Source organism: Paramormyrops kingsleyae, chromosome 15, assembly GCF_048594095.1.
Source record: "Paramormyrops kingsleyae isolate MSU_618 chromosome 15, PKINGS_0.4, whole genome shotgun sequence".
In the NCBI taxonomy this organism is placed as follows: Eukaryota; Metazoa; Chordata; class Actinopteri; order Osteoglossiformes; family Mormyridae; genus Paramormyrops; species Paramormyrops kingsleyae.
In genome coordinates, this window is record NC_132811.1 from 19,226,121 (window position 1) to 19,239,395 (window position 13,275).

The 13,275-nt window shown below is 50.6% G+C and overlaps 2 protein-coding genes across 7 annotated transcripts; one reads left to right on the forward strand and one right to left on the reverse strand.

Annotated features, from left to right (window-relative positions):
- Positions 1-722: 722 nt before the first annotated feature.
- Positions 723-6,664, reverse strand: armc1 (armadillo repeat containing 1). Of its 4 annotated transcripts, none has more exons than XM_023794717.2 (7): positions 6,419-6,664; positions 5,468-5,657; positions 4,178-4,269; positions 3,130-3,319; positions 2,803-2,919; positions 2,657-2,731; positions 723-2,503 (listed from the first exon to the last, which is right to left on the reverse strand). In XM_023794717.2, exons 2-7 carry the CDS (start codon positions 5,627-5,629, stop codon positions 2,327-2,329), a joined length of 813 nt encoding a protein of 270 aa, XP_023650485.1. In that variant the 5' UTR covers positions 5,630-5,657; positions 6,419-6,664; the 3' UTR covers positions 723-2,326. The 4 variants fall into 4 exon arrangements, with proteins under 4 accessions (XP_023650485.1, XP_023650484.1, XP_023650483.1 ...); XM_023794716.2 differs by having other exon boundaries at positions 723-2,521; positions 5,468-5,677; positions 6,419-6,663; XM_023794715.2 differs by having other exon boundaries at positions 723-2,521; positions 5,468-5,725; positions 6,419-6,663.
- An 841-nt stretch (positions 6,665-7,505) lies between these two features.
- mtfr1 (mitochondrial fission regulator 1) lies at positions 7,506-13,003 on the forward strand. 3 transcript variants are annotated; one of them, XM_023794612.2, is made up of 8 exons: positions 7,506-7,653; positions 8,392-8,538; positions 9,200-9,298; positions 10,669-10,790; positions 10,863-11,089; positions 11,436-11,664; positions 11,795-11,966; positions 12,052-13,003. In XM_023794612.2, the coding sequence occupies exons 2-8, from the start codon at positions 8,530-8,532 to the stop codon at positions 12,097-12,099; spliced, it is 906 nt and encodes a 301-aa protein (XP_023650380.2). In that variant the 5' UTR covers positions 7,506-7,653; positions 8,392-8,529; the 3' UTR covers positions 12,100-13,003. The 3 variants fall into 3 exon arrangements, with proteins under 3 accessions (XP_023650380.2, XP_023650381.2, XP_023650382.2); XM_023794613.2 differs by lacking the exon at positions 7,506-7,653 and adding an exon at positions 7,690-7,984; XM_023794614.2 differs by lacking the exons at positions 7,506-7,653; positions 8,392-8,538; positions 9,200-9,298 and adding an exon at positions 9,682-9,762.
- The last annotated feature ends 272 nt before the right edge of the window (positions 13,004-13,275 follow it).

Consider the following 13,275-nt stretch of genomic DNA (forward strand, 5'->3'; position numbering starts at 1 on the left):
CTCTGGAAGTGATGAGGTGGGATGGTTGCAGCCGAAGACCCACCCCTCTGGCGGAAAAGGTCATTTGTGGGCGACCCTCCCCTTCCCCCACTAGGGGGCGTCGGCTAATGCTCTCATTAATGAGGGCATGTCCGTTCCTCACATTAGCTCTGCTGAGCTCATCTGGCACAGCGGGAGTCTGAAAAGACAGGAAGCAGGGACCCCCCTCCTTTGTGTGAACCCGGCCCCCCAGGCCTGACTGCACCTGCAGCTTGGGTGACACCTCCGCACAGACAGCCCCCACTAGAGAAAACCGTCACATTAGTTCTTTCCAGTGATTCAGAGCAGGTACTGAACAATAGGAGGGTCTCTGCCAGAAAGGAGCCCCCTCCAGCTGGCTGAGCTTCAGGAAAGCAAAGCGCTTCACGTTTGTGTCAGAGCACAGCCCCCCCCCCCCCCCCCCGTCCAAAAGCCTCTCGTAAAAAGGCAGGCAGCGTGTGCAGGCTGTTCGACAGGACCCCAACGCTGCGAAGCCACAGGATGCGCAAGCAGCATTGTGACATTCCTCACCCCACGGCCTCTGAAATGAGCTGGAATCGATGCTTCTTTGAGGATTATTGAAGCAGGATGTTAAAACGCCCACAAACAAAAGTGACAAATTAGAAGCAGCAGCTATTGGCTGGGGACCTTTCCGAAGCAGCCTCTCCACGGACAGTGAGCCAGAAGGACATGAAGCGTACAGCTCCGATTTCAACCTTTATTTACGTGGTGCCATTACTTTACACCGTCTTGGATTCGTAAGTAACCCAACTGCATAAAAATGTCGATAAAACAGGTGAGCGTGGCGCTGACGGTTAGTTAAGGGTTTCCTGCCATACTGAGTGTTCCGAATACTTAGAGGTTTATGCATGGTTTAGTGTCCTAATAGCACACACATTACTGAGGCTTTTTACAGTAATTACAGGACCAAACAAACCTCCTCCAGTATAAACTCAGCACCAATAAAAGAGTAACAGAAAGGAAAATAGCATCTCATTCCTAAAAAACACAAATAAATGATGATATTTATACTTGGGTACCCTACGCTGCCTGTCTGGGATAAACGCTTGGAAGACAGATAGACGGATTGGAGACAGTCATGGCACAAACTCCAAAAAAATAAACCCACGCTGCAACCCTGTTCCACCACTAGGGGGCCCTCACACACATCAGCATGCATCTTACACACTTTTGGGTTACCCTAGTAAGCCTAGCAGAAGGCTGTGGAGGGGTCAGGTGATCCCAGGTGATCCCCTCTTCTGTCCCCACATGGGGCGACATTCCCAGAGGCAGCACCTTTGACATGTCAGTCTGTAATGGGCTAATCGTTAATATCACTGGCTGGGTCATCATGGATACAGAGCTGAGAGCATCGTTTATCATTCGATGCTGTAGTGCTGCCCGATTTACATTTTTATTTTTTTACATTATATTACAATAACTGTTTTTACAATAATACATCTGGATATCAGTTTGGCATGGGAGGGATGAATAAAAGGTAAGGTAATGGGGGGTAGGTGTCTGGGACCCAAAAATGCTGCTTCTCACATTGTGTGAGGGAAGCCAGGTGGGGAGGGTGGAGCGGGGACCAGCAGACAGACAGCAGCGGGGGACTTAATGCTATCCTGCCAATGTTATTCAGACAACTTTAAACAGGACAATGTGTTAGTGAGATCATCCGAGCTACACCAGCGGGGATACAGAGCGTGTGAGACACTTCTCTACAGCTGCATGTTCCTACCTTTTAGTCTAGAGCATTAACCGGTGAGCCACCTGCTGGCTGGCAGAAGATGGCGGCATAGCGGACAGACACCTGGAGAGAGCGGCACGGCTGGGGTCGGCTGACACAGAGGGGTGTGGGCGGTTATGGAAACGGCGGAGACTCAGAGGTGGCGCCGAGCGACGGTCAAAGCACACTGCATAGCGGGTAAAGCGACGCCCCCCAGCGAGTCGGGCGTCACCAGACAGCGGTGACAAAAAAAGCACAGCTCCTCCTCACCACCTGTGATGACGGCAGTCCAAACACTCGGGTGGAGTCAGAGCTCGACCCCACGGCCCAGGAAGGGGGGGGGGCCGAACACCAGCCGTGAAAATGGACTCTTCTGCAGCCCCGCCCCAAAGAGGGCGTGTCTGAGTGCAGTCCGGAGTCTCTCATTGGCTGCGGCACATGGGGATGAGTGTGAGGGCGTGCGTGCGGGCAGGGTGCAGGCGTATGGTGCGGGGCTTGTGCTTGTTCAGCTCTTTCTGGGCCGTGGTCACGCTCCCTCGTCGCCGAGGCCATCCGGCACCTGGGCTGCCCCGGCGCCGGTTACCAGTAGAAGGACCGGGACAGGAAGTTAGCAGCGGTGCTGAGCCAGCCCACACCATCCTGCAGGGAGCCCACGCGGGACACCGCCTTGTCCAGCCCTTTGGAGGGGCTCTCCTCCTCGGGGAGGTACTCTGGGAGGTCCGTATTCTGCTCCACCTCCTCCTCCAGGGGGTCCTCCTGGAAGGGGACCATCACCTAAACACCACGAGAGGCCGCAGCTCAGGACAGCTGCTGAGGTTCAGCCATTTTTCTCTGACGTTTTTTTGGCGGTTTCAGGTGTGGGGGCACCAATGCTAAAACGGTCTGTAAATCTGCAGCGGCCACACTCACCTCATCGCCGTCGTCATCTTTCACCACCTGCTTGGCTTTCATCAACTTTGTGGATGCGATGGCGACGCCCAGCGCCTGCAGATGCCAGACACACCCGAATGAGTCTCCTCCTTCCTCCGCAGACCCCCCTCCCCCTCCGGACTCACCTCGGCCTTCAGGTCGGAGCGTATCCTGACGACACATCGCTTGACGGCCATCTGGAAAGTGAAGCTGATGACGCCGCGGATCTTCAGTAGGGCTTCCTCACACATGCTCCTCCGGCTCTATGAAAGATGGCAGTCAGTCAAGATGGAGGCGTGGCTGCAACAGCACCCCCCTCCAGTGCCACATCACATGTGAGGGATTCCATCGGTGGATGCTTAAGGTCGCTTGCATCGCAAGCACAGTCATTTAATTACATTTATTTTAAAAAAAGTAATTAAATAGATGTAGCTAGGGGTCTGAACTCCACGTGGAGAGCAGCAGCCACCTACGGAGTCGTCCAGGCCGTCGATCTGCAGGACCACGGTCTTGGCACGCTTGTTGTTGGTACCCAGGAAGAAGTGGGCCTTGCGGCGACAGGAGGCTCCGCTCTCGGCCCGCTCGGCCTCAGCGTCGCCGTACGCCTGCAGGATCTCGTAGATCTCAGAGGCCAGCAGCTTGGTCTCGCCGGGCGTGGTGGTCCTGAGGAAGAGGAGGCCACCAGCATTATTTACAGAGGGAGCATGAGGGACACAGCGTGGATGGTCATCCATCACGAGCCTCAGAGCACTGACATCACATTTACTGGGGTTAAGGGTCTTGCTCAAGGGTCTAGTGATTACATTACTCTTCCAACCCTGGGATTTGAACCTGGGACCTTCTGATCATAGGTACAGTGTCCTAACCCACTGAGCCATACACCATTATGGGGGGGGGGGGGGGGGGGGGGGGGTGTGTGGGGGTGTGAGAGAATGGAGGACTGCGTCATAACAAAACCATCTGCTGAACCATGTCCAAACCCAAAGTGAAGGAAACTCGCCCCCATGCTGCCTATGAGGATCGTGTTAAGGAAGGGTGCACACCTCATGTATGACATGCTCTGGGTCAGTGTTTGCCAGTCCGGACCCACAGACAGTTCATGTTTTTGCTCCCACCCAGTTCTACCGGAAGACCGTCTGGCATGGAGCTCGGATGGAGCAAAAATGTGGACCAACTGTGGGTTGCCAAGGACCGGATTGGGAAACACAGCTCTAGCTAATAACACAGGCGGTACACTGCACTGAGTCTGGCCCCTCCCTCTCTGTGAGGGGTATGATCAGCTGGGTAAAGCCCCATTCCTTCAGTGAGGCACTATTCATACCATAGTAATGCATAACGACCATGTAACTCAAAGCTGAGACACTGCGGACTCAAATTACAATGAAAAATAAACTCACCGTTCGTTACAAGACAAAATAAAGGAGCAAATAAACAAAAACGCTGAATAATCTCGGCCCCTGTTTACTTTTGCTGTCAGACACACATGCGCAGCCTGCGCAGGCAGGGTCAGCCCTTACTCACTTCTGCATGACGTTTTGTAGGCTCAGCATCATTCCCAGCTCGCCCTTCATTTTCTCCCTGTTGGCTCGGCATTCTGCCAGGTAGCGCACCGCCTGCGAAGGGCAGTGGTCACATGGTCACACAGGCTCCACCCATACTGCTGCATCTGATCTGACCCCGCCCCCAGTAACAAAACCATCAGACTGCGGGACAAGGAGCATCCCAGTGATCTATGTGTGCGTGCTGTGCACACGAGACAGAGAGCGAGAGAGAGACACACACACACAAACACATTACATCTAAAACAGTCCACCCATTAAAAATTCATTTTCCAATCACAGCCTGCCAGAGGCACCGAGGCGGGGTTAGATGCCACCCGCCTGGGGTGTGTAAATCACGTGGTCTGAAACACACAGACATGCAACACACACAGCCTACTGCACACTCAGGGACTCCAGCCCGGCTTTGCAGATGTCAGGCGACCCCTGCTGACGCAGCATTAAACTTCTGCTGGAAACAGGGGCAACTCCTTGGGAAGTAAACACAGTGAACTGCGTCTAGCCAGCACGGTGCACAGAAAGAAAAACTGTTCCAAACGGGTGAGCTGCTTCACAAGGGAACACCAAATTTACAAACTATGCGTCTTTGAAACGTTGTTTTTTTGGGGTTACATGAAAATGAACACAAGATTCCTGTAAGATATTTTCAAGGCAGAGTGACCGCATCTTGTACAGATACTTCAATTCTCACTAAACAAAACTTGGCCATGTCACTTTTAGCAGAAAGCAAAGCAAGTGCAAGTGATAATTCACACAATCATTAAGTGCAATTGTCTCAATCAGTCACAGTATACAGATCCAACCATCTGTAAAAACTTTGCAACAGCACAGTCATTATTTAAACCCCTGATACTGATACAGCCAAAAACACTATGCTTATATTTTAGATTTATTTATTTTAATACACGCTTTTATAAAAATCTATGTACAACTGAGAAAGCAGGGTCCGCTGGTCCCTGGAGAAGCTGTGGTTAAGGGCCTTGCCCAAGGGCCCAGCGGTGACACTCTGCCAACCCTGGGACTTGAACCGGAGACCTTCCAATCACAGACACACCTTAACCTCCTGAGCCACACATCACAACATACATTTCCATTTGGACAACAACATATGCTAAATATGTATAAAGTGACATACAAGTGAGGTAAACAGCACAATACAATCAAACACCGTCTTGGAGCACAGCCATTCATAAGGAGGGTATAACAGAAGGAAATCGAGGGAAGAGAAGAGCCGCATGGCGCAGGGACTCACCAGCAGGGCAGAGTAGACGACCTGCGGATTGGGATGGTCCAGGAAGAGAATGAGACCCGGCAGGCAGCCCTGATCCTGGACGATGGCCCTCCTGTTAAGGGGGTCTGCGGCGAGGTCCCGCAGCTGGTTAACCACGGTCAGGGCATCCGGCTCCCCGCTCATGGTGCGCCACGGACACCCACGCCCCGGGCTGAAGGCATGGCACACAGGCTGAGTGCAGGGGCCACCAACATCCTGTTAGTTGCCAATATTTCTACCCTGCAGTGATGGTATATGTCTATTATGTCCCACCGAAGCAAAGACTGCGGCTTCACACACCAAGCCTTCAGCTTCAGCGTTTACAGACCCCATGCCGCAGATACTGACACTCAGGTTTGCTTAAAATAAATAAATAAATACAATATTGAGTATGATCACCGGACTGACACTTCTGTGCCCGGAGATGGTCACCGGTTAACTCTCAGCTAAGAAACTGGATGACCTTTGCGGGTAATTTACAGCATGGAGGCATGAGTGAGGGGGTCCGGCGTCAGACGCCAGGACCTGTCAGCTGCCTGTCCCACTGTCTCTGCAGCAGACCAAGATGTCCAAGGGCAGGAAGCAATGAAGACGTGGACCGTCATGCGGACTCTGTTCCACCATGTGGTGTGTTGAACCACATACTCGGACACTTTGTAAATGACCAACCCCCACACACAGTCATACAGTGAGGAACCCAAACACATGGACTCGGACCGAGACCGATCACAATAAACGCTTTCCGGCCTCGGCTTCTCATTTTCTACCGGTCAACACCGTCCTTGAAAAACGACAGCTCCTACCAAAGTGACAGCAACTCCGACCAGTTTCGATAGATGACTAACGGGCAAACCGACCGGTGAAACAGGGCCTGCTGACCGCCCTGTGCCGCTGGCCTCATAACCTCTGCTAAGACCCAGGACTGCGACCTACCTCACGCCACACTTCGTTCTTCCGACGAGCTCTGCACACAGCGACCTGGTCGGCTCACGTCCAAGCGGCTGTGGGTGTGGAGCAGTCCGCCACACTGACGAGACCACCCGTACGTAATTTAACTGGCAGGACTCAGACTGTCACTATTTGGCTATGTGGCTATCCAGCTAACTGTCCCCCCGTCCCCATTACGGCCGCGTATCCTTTGACCGGCGTTGCTGATTGGCTGATATACCAGGACACCGCATTCATAAACAGCCATTCAGGCGGGGTTTTATTGACGAGCACGAGCAATGACGTAATGACCTTTAGCGCACCCGAGCGTTCGCAAACAAACATTGCAGCACGCTGGTTTTGCTTTTTGTGGGTAATTTAAGTAATGTCGATTTTTGCTTGTGTGCATTGCAAAGTAAAACTCATTTGCTAACGTGGGTAATTGAATAAACCCAGAATGGTACAAGGTATACCTGTTATATGCCGGAATGTAATATGACAAGTTTTTAAGTTTCTTGCCGCACTACCTAACAGAATCAATTAGCAGCTAATTTTGCTTCTAGGGATACAATTTAATTATGTAACTATTAATTTAAAGTATATTATGGAGCCTTTACATAGTGTTTTCAGCGAAAACGGCACCAAGAAGATTAAAGTATTTCTTTGGTGCACTGGAGATCAAATCTCTACGTCAGGGTCACTTCAGTGAGATGTAAATCTTGTAGTCATATTTGTATCTGCTAATTAACGTTAATCTTTCATTTGAACTAAGTATCGCATAATTTCGATGTCTGACAACACAACCTGCATTACACCACCCTTTCCTGTTCGTGAGCTGGACTGAAACCGGATTGAAACTAAACTTCATTTAGGGGCGTATATGCTAGCTATTCGTCGATTGGTTCGTGAGTCTGCTCTGGAGACAAACATCAGTAAATGGCTTCGCCATCCAACACGCCACCTGGCGACTTCTTATTGTCATCTTGCTCTTGAGACTCCCACGGGTCACAGACAGCAGGGTGCCCGACAAGAGTCGATACGTGCTGTGACTCTTGAACTCTATTGGATGATAGCGGTGTCGTGCATACGCCGTCGGCCGGTGTCTCAGTGGTGATTGGTCTACAATTTTACCAGGCAAATTGTCATTGGTCAATGACAATGTCAATCAATACGCCTTGTACCGTAGCCGAATGCGCTTTACTCCGCGAACTTGGGATTTACTTCGCCGAGAATTGAGTCCTGTAAGTTGCCTAAAGTTATACGAAACTATTTTATGTCGCTAGGAACATATATATTTAAATCAGAGCTTTACAACCATACTTACGAAGCTCGTCGCTAGTGGTTACTTGTAGTGTACCGCAAATCGTTTTCAGAATAGTTAATTAAGAAACGTCAGCCGGTTAGGTAATCGGCTATTTTACACGGTTTATACGCGTTTTATACATTCTTTGGCACTTTTACACAATTCCGCGGTGACCGCCTTCACTACAGTATGTGTTCGTGCTGCTAGTCCGCGGTGACCAGCGAAACAATGATGACTTTTTAATCAAAGCTAATTAAATATTGTACCCGGTGAGTTCATCTCGTTTGTTGTCAGTTGACACGAATGAAGTGTCCGAGTCACCGAGCCGTCTGACTTTAACCGGAAACGAGTGGCTGTTCCCGCCATTACAGAATGGGACCGATTTTTGCAGGAGCCCGAGGGTTCGGACTTGGGACCGTGCCTGATGTTATTCTAGGGCATTGTATTCTGTCCAACACTGCTCCCCTGTAATTAAAAAGGTGCCTGCTCCAAAGCTGGCAGTCGATCCATAAATGGACCCTATTTATGATGGACATTCTGGCAGGCTGTGCAGCCCATGTTCCCCTCCCTGGTGTCGATGGATGCTGGTTCCGGTACCATACCGATGAGCCAGTAGATTCTGCAGTGAACAGGTTGACTCAGATTATCCTTTCGGCTCTTTGTCCTGCCCCCGCAGGTAGTGAGGGCAGCAAGGCCTGCGCCAGCACTGCGGAGCAGGGCTGCTGGAGGTTGACCATGTGTCTGGGTGGGTCTCCATGGAGCCGTCCAACTCGCAGGCATTGCTAGAGTGAACAGCATCTGAACAGCAGTTGAGATGGACCTAGTAAGTAATTATGCACTGCTAATCAATGTAATGCCCCAGTTAGATCATTAAATGATGCAGATTACTGGTTATAGAACAGATTTTTATTTAAACTAGTATTGGTATGAGAGATGTGTGTGGCTCAGTGGGTAAGGATGCTGTGCTTGTGATCAGAAGGGCGCTGGTTCAAATCCCATGGTTAGAGTGATTTCATCATTGGGCCCCTGAGCACCAATTGCTCAAGTTTCTGTCTGAGCCTGATTTCTCAAATGTACGTCATTTTGGATAAAAGCTCTGTCTGCTCTTACTGTTCGCTCACATTGTAGCACAAGGCTAACATAAAGGTTTGTTGTTACTTTTTCCCAAGCTATAGCTCTCCCCTGACCAGTGCCTCCCCTAAATTAGTGCCTTGCTGTGCAGTCAAGCTGGCATGCTTTACACTCTTGAGTCCAGATCCCATGCCATACAGGGTATACCCCATCCTTGTGTCCTGTGCTGCCTGGGATAGACTCCAGGCTGGCCTTCTACCCTGTCCAGGATAAGTGGATAGAAGATGGATGAATGTTCGGATCCTTAGCGGTTATGCTGTCCCTGAGAATCTGCCTTAGACCCTAATCTTGTGTAAGGGTGTAAACCTGAGTGTACCTTGGTGAGATCTGGAGTCTTATTTGATGTCTTTGAGGTCTTTGGGTCAGTGAGGCCGTACGGGTCCGCTCGGAGCATCGTAAGAAGAATTGGAACACGCCTTCCTCTGGCCCCGTGCCCCCGAGTCCGATTTCAGGTAGGACACACTGTTGAGGGGTTCCCCCGTAAGCACTGTGTGGGATTTTCGCAGGACTGATCCATGAGGCCTTCCTGGGCCTGGCCTTTGGCCTGTAGCTCCTCCTGCTGTCTTCCTGGTGGCTGCGGTGATTATAAATGTTTCTACCAGCTTATCCCCTGCGAACCTCCTTCTTCCTCTGGCCACTGGCCCAGTTATAACGACTGTAAGGAAAGATTTCTGTGTTCCGCCTGTTCTGCCTGCCAGCATGCCGTGTAGCGTGTCACATGAAATGACACGGTGGCACTGTGTTTGCTGTGAAGCTGCTCGGGTGACATACTGGCAGGTGACCAGCACGCTCTTTTCAAAATGTGCTCCCTTTAACGTCTCTCTCTCACCTCGAGAGCCTAGGGTCCTCGTCTATCTGCCTCCTCCCCTTTGCCTTCCCGCCATCCTTTACCGGGACCCACGATTGGCCGCTCTAGGTCAGTCCCCTCTTTGATGTGTCATGGATGTGGCTGCGTGTTGACATAGGACTGACACCCCCCCTCACCTTCCACTAACCTCGTTTTGTGTGTAAGACACTTGGTTCATTTTAATACTGATAAATGTTCATTGAGTGTATTCGTCTCATTCCTGACGTGTGAATGCTGATTTATAGAGAAACTTTATTAACTTAGTTAAATGGTTTAAAACTTTAGTTTAACTTAATTGCTCCTAATTTATTAATTCCAAAAATGCCTTTGTTTAATGAGGCATTTATTAGGTATGTGATTAAAAATGCTGAGTTAGAAGCCATAAAAATTGGAGTTTTTTGGGAAAGAAAAGAGCCAGAACTCGCAGCCAGTCAGAGCGAAACCTGGTGCTCAGTTGCGGTGCCACGAAGTTTGGATTTGACTGTTTTTCTTGCTTGCTGTTCATTCTGATGTCCTTCCTGCCGTTTTAAAGCAGCATTATTTTTTGTACTCCCGGTTGTACAAGAGCTTATCAGCCTTTTCCCTTCCTGTACTGTGCTTGCGTGGTTCTCCATTCCTCCCGCGACCAGATGTCGTGGCTCAGTGTGTCTGCGGAGCATGACAGCGTTAAACCCGACGGGGCAGCAGTTTCAGGGCAGCTAGTGTCAGAATCCAGGCCCCCTCTAGTGAAACCGCTGGATTCAGAGTGGCCAGCTGGCTGCTGCGACACTGAACCCAGACGCGACTCTGGCATGCCAGTCTCCAGAGGCCACGTTCCGAGCCGCCATAAATGTCAGTAATGGAATGGGACGCTAAATAGTTCTGACCTTAATGTCACAGGGCTGCTTTTTCAGGATTTGTCATTTGCTGGGTAATGGCCTGCACCCGTAGCTACCTCTGAGGCCGCCTGTTTACACCCCTGCCTCCACCTTCCAGCTGCAGCCTTTCATGGAAGGTGCCCGGGCGCTGGGCAGCTCACGTCGGCGCAGTGAGCTCATCGCATCTCTGGCCGACGTTGCCTCGATAGACGGAGAGGACGATGCCTCGACAGGCCTCAGGTAGGCGCTGTTCCCTCTGCTCCTTCCCGTTACCTGTGTGTTGCTAGCGGTCTTCATGGCTCTTCTCTGCAGGCCCGGATCTCGCCCGGGATTCATAGTTTGCTCCCACCAGCGGCAGCCCCGAAGGAGGTCCTCCAGGAAACGGAGGTCGCTGCATGTAGAGGAGACGGACCACAGGGAGCCGTCGCCTGGCAGCAGGGAGACCATCCAGAAGATCAGCGCCCTGGAGAATGAGCTGGCCAAACTCAGGGAACAGATCGCTCAGATCGTCCTGGCCCAGGAGCAGAGCGCCCAGGCTGGTAGGTCACATGCTCACAAAATGTCTGGGGAGAACCACACAAGTCCCAGCACGCTACCCAGAGGGTCAGCTGGCTACCTGTCGGTAGTGATTAGCTGGGTTCGCTAGGGTATGGCAGTGTTGAACCCAAAGCCTAGTTTGTAATGTTGGTGGGGAAATCCGGAGCTCGTTCTGCAGGGTAAAGGATCCATACTTGTCCGTTAGCGAGATTCTCTGGTTTTTCTTTCCTTACAAACCTGAAGTTGAACATTGAACTCCACAAATCTCATCACCTGAAGTATTTGTCTGGGACTGAAGTGCTCTGAGGTGTCACTCACATGTCTGTACCCCCACCCTCCTCACTTTAGTACCAACACCCACTGGACCTGGACCTGGACCTGGACCTGGACCTCCCCCTCCCCCTCCACCACCTCTGCCCAGCCTGCAGCCAAACTCTTCAGCCATTGACCTCATCAGAGAGCGCCGTGGTAAGAATGCGGCTGTGGGGCCACAGCCGGAGCCCCGGGGGCCTCCAGAGATGCCCAGCATGCTGGAAGTACTGAAGGACATGGGGAAGGTGAAGCTGCGTGCAGTGAGGTAGGAAGTGCACCCAGGGTCCTCTGTTTGGGCACTGTCAGATCCTTCCGGAAGAACAGCTCACCCCGAGCCCTCTTGCAGGCTCGAGCAGTCTCAGTATCACGCTGACCTGCTATCTGCTGTGCTCTAGGCGCCCAGAGGGGGGCGACACCAAACCCAGTGACCCCACTGATCCCGCTGCTCTCATTGCGGATGCCCTCAGACGCAAATTTGCATATCGCTATGGGAACGAGAGCCGGGCCGAGGGGGACGGCCAGTCTGTGGGCCACAACACTAAAGCTGACCGTGGTGAGACCCCCATGGTAAGTACGAAGCCCTGCTGGGACCCGCCAGTCCGCGTCCACTGCCTGTTCGTATCACTCACAGTGGGTGTCGCTTCTTCCCCAGTTCGGACAGCACATGCTCAAGTCGACTCCCCAGAGGAATCTCCTATAGGCCAGATGAGGCAGGGCTGCGCCTCCGGTCGTCACGATGTCCCGCGGTGAACGTGTGACCTGCCAAACCATGGAGCCCTCACAACATTGACCATTCGGTAGTTTGCTGTCATTTTAAGGCCATTCCTTCCTATTTCCCTTGAATTGCACCCCTTTAACACATTTATCACATTAAACCATCCAGCCGAGATTGGGAGTGTTTCCCCTGAGCCCCTACAGCCATAAGCTCACACCAAAGAACAGTCTTACCTAAACGCTCAGCTGGATGGTTTAATGTGACCATTTTCTCTAAAGCCCCCTCTGGTGGTGCTTAGAGGAAATGCTGGGGAGTGTCATCTGTTACAATAGGACAGTGGGATATATATGCAAAATATTGTTTGAATAGTTATTATACTTAATTATTTATTATTAGCTGCTCACGGATACATTTTATGTGCCATTTTGATTTTAGTTTTTAGCCTGATGGAATCTGAATGTCTGCTTATATTGATTGAACACGAATAACTGATCATATTGGTGAGTGGGACGTAGTGTCACGTGCGTCATCTGTATGAGGTGCCGCCGTGTTTAGTGACAGGAAACACCACTGGCCTGGTCACACCGCATCTCCCTGCATCTCATTCAGTACTTTGAGCTGCTATCCTTAAGTGACATGAAGTCCAAACTTCATTTGAATCTTAAAGAACCTATTTCAGTTCTTTTTTGTAAGTTTAAACTTTTCCTCGAATTGCTTTTACTTGTTTAGTAATTTTCCAGGGATTAGTTTAAGGTTCATTTGAACTGGTCCTTCATTACTGGTACAGATAAACTGGACCGCTGTGTGACTTGTGATAAGGAGACATTGATTCAAATGTAATGGAAGAAAACTGGATAATCGTGTTTAGTAAAGTTGTATATTACGGTAATGTCTTTTGGTTTATTTAAGTATTTAACTTCAGAATTACCGTATAAAAAAGTGATTTCGCCTGCTACTGACACATGGTGCAGTCATACGAAGTGCTACAGAGATATTGGCAAAAGCAGATGGACCCTTTTGACTTTACGTGTGTAAGATTTTATAATGATACCCCTCTGGAGCAGCTGTTTACACCACATTAACTATGGGATTAGTTTAATTTGTTTTATTAATCAAAATGGGACTGCAACAGGCATGTATCAAAAGGTCAATACAGTAAAG